The sequence below is a fragment of the Parambassis ranga genome, chromosome 20, assembly GCF_900634625.1.
Source record: "Parambassis ranga chromosome 20, fParRan2.1, whole genome shotgun sequence".
In the NCBI taxonomy this organism is placed as follows: domain Eukaryota; kingdom Metazoa; phylum Chordata; class Actinopteri; family Ambassidae; genus Parambassis; species Parambassis ranga.
This window is the reverse complement of record NC_041040.1, coordinates 8,393,604-8,401,051: the sequence shown is the minus strand read 5'-3', so window position 1 is coordinate 8,401,051 and position 7,448 is coordinate 8,393,604. Positions and strand designations below refer to the sequence as shown.

The window sequence follows — 7,448 nt, the reverse complement described above, 5'->3', positions numbered from 1 at the left end:
ATCCTGTAATGACATTTTAGTGGTTCTTGGAGTCAGTTCTTGATTAATTATCAGTCGGAAAACAACACTAGACTGTGACATGATGATAATGATTACACACTTTATACCAAGATGCTAGACCTTTAAGGACTTTAAGTAAGACAGGTTTCTCCATAATGGGGTTTCCGCTCCTAGTTTTGTGACATCTTGTGTGAACAGTACTTGAAGAAAAACTACCAACACCAGTTAATCCATTTTAATAGATTATACAATCAAAAAATAGAGAAACAAGAGTTAAACTGAAAGATGTTTATAACTCAAGATTTCAGTAATGCTGCCAAACCTGGTGTCACTGTCATTTACCTTTTTGTTTTTGCACATAAATGCTGACAGATTCTCAGCACAGAGTACTCTGTAGTGTTTAGTGGGACTGGACTCATTGCTGTAGTGTGTTCACAGTTCCTACATCAGAATTATTCAAGTACAATTATGGACTTGGGGAAAAAACATTCCTTTGGCATGCACAATTTTCAGAAATGAACACTGTGGCAATTTAACACACATAATACTCCATTGCCTTTAATGTGTTGTGTGTAGTTGTTCCTTTCCATGGTCTCTTTGGATCCCCGTGGCTATTGCATAAGACATCAGCCGCCATAGAATAACAGCTTCAATAGACACAGGCCATTTCTAATACGAATGTGGATGCCGTGACTACAAGAATACAAAGAAATCTGGAAAATGACCAAGACACATGGCTTATTAACATCATTATTTTGGTCACTGTTTGTGTAGTGTGACTGAGGCTTGCAGGTTTTTTTTCCCCTGTGACCAAGTGTTATTATTCATGGAAATATATAAACCCACATATAACCCTATTTTACAGAGTATAAAACAGAAATTTGAACATAAGCTTTTTTTTCTCATAAAAATAATCTCAACATTAGTAATCTTTTAAAAAAAATTACATAAAAAATTTGCACTTACATAGAAAATAAAAACATCAAGTAAAATATGTAACACCCCAAAAAGTATCAGAAGGGGAGGGGGAGCGGGTTTGAGGGGGGTGGACCACACACACACACAATATCAACAGCTGCTGGCCAACAGACCAGACCCGGTTTGTAGAAAGGGTGTAGCTGCTGAGGCACCTTCATATATCAGCCGTGACTGAGATGAACTCTTCTGCATATTTCTGCATTAGAACTGCATAAATAAATTTAATTTGAGGATGTAGAAAAAAAATGTTTGTTACCAATACAAACAAATATCTCATAATCGCAGTTTTAGCTTCCATGCCTCTGAGGGTGTGGGGAAACCCAACGTCTTTCCCTCCGTTCATGTTGAGTTATATATATATATATATTCTCACGACGAGAAATATTAAATATTTTAAGGTCTCTGGGTTAAGGCAAAGAAAAACTAGTGTTTCTTGCATTAGAGGACACTTACATTACATACAATGAGAAAGAAGTACCATCGCGATCATACAGACCACATGTAGTGCATTCACTCTTCTACACATAGACTTATGTTTAATGACCTTAACTGCAATTATATTCACTGAAATCTACCAAAGTGCATGATGCATATTTTGTATTTTATGTTTTTTTTTTAGTTCATTCATTATCAGCTGCACTTTTAACCTCCTGTAATATTTAACTCAGGCAGAAAGGGTTAAAGTAAAATCCCACTTCAGATTGAAAAGGCATCAAATTGACAGGCGAACTTGCATAAAAAGTGTTTTTGTCAAATCTTGATAGCACATGATAGACCATGACAACTGATTTGGCTCACAGTTATTATTAGCATAGTTCCTTTTTAAGCAGAATATAATGCCAAGTTTGCAAATGTCATTTTTAATGGCCAGTAAAACCACAACTCTAAATGGATGCAACAATGAATATTTTAAAGCTAGAGAGTCTTTGATTTGATATCAGACTGATGTATTTTCACATTTTTTGTTTTGTTTTTCAATCATTTCTGTAAGAAATTGTATGAACAGTATGATGCTCATCACTTCCTTCCTAGTTTTGTTTCCATTTACATCACAAAAACTGTCGAGCGATGCAGCAGCTAACACCTGAAGAGAAGCTCAGAGGGGTTGATTTTTAGAAGAACACATGTATAAGTATATTTTAGGCTTCATTCAACAGTTATTACCCAGAATTACCCTGTTGTAATTTGTGCAGTAGAATTTCCTGTTGCATCCCCATACTCAAGAAAAGAGTAAATGCAAGAATCAACCATATTTAAACTGAACAAATACTGAATCGGTCATAGGACTTCATTGACTGCATACTTTAGATTTTAATCCAATTAAATTACCCTTTTATCTTATGAAAATCCAGCCAATGTAAACACATTTTTACGTGTAAAATAAGCAACATACTGTATATGTTAGAGCCATTCTATCTTATCTGAAGAACAGAATTTTAAGATTTCTCTTTAAGAGCAATGTTCTCCTGTCAAATTTTTAACATTAAACATGACTTCTTTTACATTTTTTTGGCTTAAATTCAGATTTGTGTAATGACATGAACAGCACGAGGCTGTGGATCACAAGTACTAAGTAGTTCACAAAAGTGCCAATGGTTCTATTCAGTTATCAAATAGTCACAGACTTTAAGAGGACTGGGTATTACCCAACTACTGTTCCCTACACTGTAGTAACAAGTTCAAAAACTCTTTGTGGCTTCATGTGCATAGCATTATTTACTGAATGCATGACCCTCTCTGCTATATAACAGGGTTTAGTGTCATATATCGTTATATCTTGGGTCTCCACCCATTTATGAACTGCACAAGTTTCTTCACCTGCAGCTTGCTCAGCTTAAAATCCTCCGACAGAATCTCCTCGGTGAGCTGCAGTAACAGATTCCCATCGATCTTCTCAGACACAAATAGAGAAACAATGTCATCAGGAAGGCCGATAAACTTTAAAGATTTGGACACCTCTTCAATAGAAAGGCCAGCTAAGCTGGACGGGGGCTGCCACTGTGTAGTCGAAGAAAAGTTTGGACAGTTGAGGGGTAATGAGTTGGAGATAGAATATATCACCTGTGTGCCGGGCTCATGTTGAGTAAGTGAAGCCTCCGCCGCTGTTTCCGGCTTAGTGTCACATGCTGACTCTGTGCACTTCTTGACTACCTGTGGTTTGGGTGTTCTGGGTGGTAAGATGGGGCAGGAGAGGCTCTGCTTAGTGTTGGATTCTTCTATCGGCTTGTCTCTGTACATTTCTGAATTGTAACTTGAAGATTTGGTGCAGAACTGATTCAGGGAAGCTTTCTGCAAGCTGAAGTCCTTACTGCTGTGCGCGTGCTCTCTGCTGTCAAAGTCCACGAGGCTGGATGTACACGTTTTTGGGGTGCTTGGGGATCGCTTTCTGGGGTAACTGTAGTAACTCCGACAGCCAGATGGCAGAAACTCCTCCATGGAACACGACTCTCCTCCGCTGAAATTATTTGGCCAGGACAAGCGCGAGGACACCCCCTCTGATAGCAGGCTGCTGGTGGGTGAAGTAGCCTTCGGTTCGGTGCTGTTGGATTTACCCCAGTTACACGGGTAGCACATGTGGCTTTGTTCTTGAGGGTCAGCCCCTTCTTGTTCGGACACCCCACTACTGATAGAGAAAAATATATACGGTGTAAGAACTATACCACATAGCTGTTGTTATGGAGAAAAAGTAAACAAATGTGGGTAAAGGAGGCGATATAGAATCCGGTTCTTACATGTTATGGAGACCAGAAGAATAATAGGAGAGGGTTGGACTTGGAGACCGAGTGTCTTGTTGCCGTGGCTTAGACAGGATGGGCACCGCTGGCATCTGTTTCAGACTCCGTGGAGGGATGGGTGGGGCGTTCAAAAGACGACATTCTTCCTTCACCTAAAATAAAGGTTGTTGTTATAATGTAGAGTTAAGCATGAAGGATTCAGAGATATGTTTACCGTCTTTTTTTGCAGGACTGGAACAAGAGAAGCAGATGACTGCTGTGTGGAGAAATTCTTCAGCTCAGTGTGAAATTTGATAATTATTGCAATTATAAATGCTGTATTTGAGTGAGTGAGTGACTTTGTTTAGTTGCTTGTTGTCCCTGTCGTGTTTCAGGCAAAGAAGCTGTGTTTGCTGTGTAGCATTAAAACATACTTCCTGTTACCACAGCTACCATGGAAGTTACTAAATCAACCTGAGCTGAAATCTAAAGAATTACTGCTTAAACATTATACTCACAGCTTCCGACTTCGGTGGAACAGGTGGTGGAGTAAGAGGCACATCTGAACCGGTTATGGCACCCAGAGGGCATGTAACTGGGTATGACATGGCAGCTGTTGTTGTACAGCCATTGTTGATGCCTCGGATTCCTTCACTCGAGGAGGGTTTTTGGATCTGAGCTCTTAAGTGATCCAACCACAGCTCCTCATAGGGAACATCCAGCTTGGTGACAGCAGATTGTTGGTTTGGGCTCTCAAACAGTTCAGGGAAAAACTGTTCACTTTCTCCAGAATCTGAAGGATTGCTGTCTGAAGGCATAAGTGCCCAATCTCCACATAAAGTCATGCAGCCCTGCAAGTTGACCTCACTGTTACCATGCAGGTTGCTGCCATACACGCACACAGAAAGTCGGTGGAAGGACTGAGTGAGTTCTTCTCGAGCATACGTTAAAGAGCTGGGAATGTGCATGTGGTTGGAACATCCATTGGAGGTGCTGCTGCCTCCACTGCTTCCACTGCAGCTGCCATTATTCCCACTGCTTTTCTTTGGACTTTTCCCATCGTCACTCCAGTCTGTCCTCACATCTCTGACCGCACGGGAATAGTCATCTATGTCAAATTGCTCCTGACAGAAGGAGAACCAGCGATGTACCATAGTGTCAAGCCACAACTCTCCTTGCAGCAGCTCTTCTGGAACGATAAATCTCGGCATCGCAACATGAAAGGGAAAATGAGTAGGGATAATTTTGTTGCTTCGCAGAATGCAGCACACGACCACCGTTTTTGTCTGAATGTTGACAAGTTTGTACCGGTGCCCCTCGCGGATGAGGTGGAGGTCATGCTGGTTGCGCGGTGGACTGCTGGGTACTGTGACATTGACAGGGAGGCGGGTTTTCTCCACGATGTTCCTGATAGTGTGCTCACCATCCTGCATCTGAAGCTCCAGCGGACTACAGGTGCTGAACCTCCCTTTGCACTGGAAAGGCAGGCTGATGCTCTCATTAGTGCGATGGTTCATGCAAATCAAACACGGCATCTTGCCTCGACCGATCTTACTGATGGAGTTCAGCTTCCCAATCTTCTTAAAAATAGTGTTGAATCTGGATTTTTCTTTGAAGCTCTTAGCATAGAGAATCTCTGCCTGGCCCATTAACGTCAGTTCATCACCAGTGCTCAGTGTAATGTTGTAAACTTCTGTGTCCTCATTGCATTCCCCAGAAGCCATCTATGAAAAGATAACAGAAAAGGATAAATGAAGGCACAAGTGCCCCGTAAATATCATTTACTAAACAGATCTATTCAACAAATGTACCTTAACATTGAAAGTGATGTCTTCCATGACGTATACCCTCTCGGGGAATGCTTTGGCTACCTCCTCCACACTGTTAAAGTACTGCACAGGCTCCTTGACATCTCTGTCCTGCTCCAACAGCTTAAACTGACCTAACCCAGGAAATGAAACACCAACGCAACAACATTGCCATTCAAACATTTAGAAATGATTCTACATTTTTTAAATATTCAAACTGAAGCACCTATGTGGATGTATCTCACCTTCATAGTGAACTGGGATCTCTATTTTGGGCCCAATGACATAATGTCCCTCTTCCAGACTGTGCGCAGTAATGGTCGTCCACTGACGGCAGGAATGAATCAAGAGGTAGTCATTGTCTCTGAGCCCTTCAACTAACTGGCCTGAAGAAATGAAAACAACAACATCTTTAGGTAAGGATGCCTTTGTTAAACTGTTCAGTCACAGATAAAACATCCCATGACAAAAGGTATTATACTTGGATTGTCTTGGGCTAACAATCCAATATAATACATGGAGAATGCCATTGTGATGGTTTCCATTTTTAAACCACTTGTGAGCATTACAGCACACTCCACTTAAGCAAAGGTATTGGATTACTGAGTCCCCTCCAGGCACTATCCTGTAAAGAGGGAAAAATGATGCCCTAATCCATACCTCTCTAAAAAGCCTCACTGAAAATAGGCAACTGAAGATGGGAACAGAGAGAGAACAAAAACAATGACTGCTGATATTACAATGACAATGTCTGTAAGCATGCTGGGACAAAACTTTGTCACTTGCAGCTCTTCCATATTTAAGTTATTTTAAACAAATCATATGCCTTTACAGTGAGATACACACATATTCAAATAGTAAATCCCTAGGTTGCACAATATAACGTACTTTACAACAATAATTACTCAAAACCTAAACGTAATGATGTTCTTTATAGAATAAATGGATATAAAGAGACTATATACAACAATTCTATAATAGAGAAAATAGTCAACTTAGCATTACTTTACTACAATTGCACAAATGGGATTCTTAATACAGATACAATCCTTAATTTTCATCCTTTGAAAATGCCAACTTTGTCATATAAAGTGTTCATGACAGAGACATTAACAAACCAGTCACAAAATTGTCTTCTAATCAGATTGTTTTATGTTTGCTGCTAAGTAGCTGCTAGCAAGCGCCAGGCAAATAGCTATACTAAAACTTAGTATAGTCTAAAAGTTACAAACCGTTATCCAGTTTGACAATTTGAGGCAACTTGTAGGTACTGACAAGTTGATCTAATGGTAAGGACGTCGTACTCCATGTAACATCTTTTAAATTGTTGTATAACATTGTTCCAAGGTCCATTTTTGCTAGCTTGCATTAGCCAACTGTAGAGCTAGCTATGTGTAAACACGGTCGCATAAACGTACACTAAGCTAACCAGCTAAACTATACCGCAACTGTCCATCTAAAGCGTCATATTACACACATTGTGTATTAGTTGTTAATCGTCGCACATTTCCCTTTTCATTTGCCTACGTATCGTAAAGGTTTGTTGTCTGATAATGTAGCAGCAGAGCCATGTTTGTTTAGCTAGCGACGGCTGCGTCAAGTCAACTTAGCTGGCGGAAGTCCGTATTTTTCTTTATAAAATAAAAGTATTATTTACAATAAAATCAAGTACAATTATTTCGGTGAACGACACACACAAAATATGCTTTTCTATACATATTATGTAGAGAAATAGATTTTATGTGAAAGTGTATTTTCTTCTGCATTGATGCTACCGGAAGTTATTTTTTTTGTTCTGTGCATATTGACACCTGCTAAAAAAAAGAGATACAGATTTCAAAATAAATTTAGCACCAAACTTAAGTAATAAATAAATGTACACACATAATTATTGAGTAACAGACTATTTGTTAAAATAAATAAATGAACAAAATCCAAAATTATCACA

The 7,448-nt window shown here is 39.6% G+C and overlaps 1 protein-coding gene across 1 annotated transcript; it reads right to left on the bottom strand.

Moving 5' to 3' along the window:
• Positions 1-531: 531 nt before the first annotated feature.
• On the bottom strand, positions 532-7,095 carry garem (GRB2 associated, regulator of MAPK1). The gene is made up of 6 exons (XM_028432441.1): positions 6,733-7,095; positions 5,746-5,886; positions 5,504-5,634; positions 4,211-5,416; positions 3,711-3,865; positions 532-3,601 (listed from the first exon to the last, which is right to left on the bottom strand). The coding sequence occupies exons 1-6, from the start codon at positions 6,851-6,853 to the stop codon at positions 2,749-2,751; spliced, it is 2,607 nt and encodes an 868-aa protein (XP_028288242.1). The 5' UTR covers positions 6,854-7,095; the 3' UTR covers positions 532-2,748.
• Between the last annotated feature and the right edge of the window lie 353 nt (positions 7,096-7,448).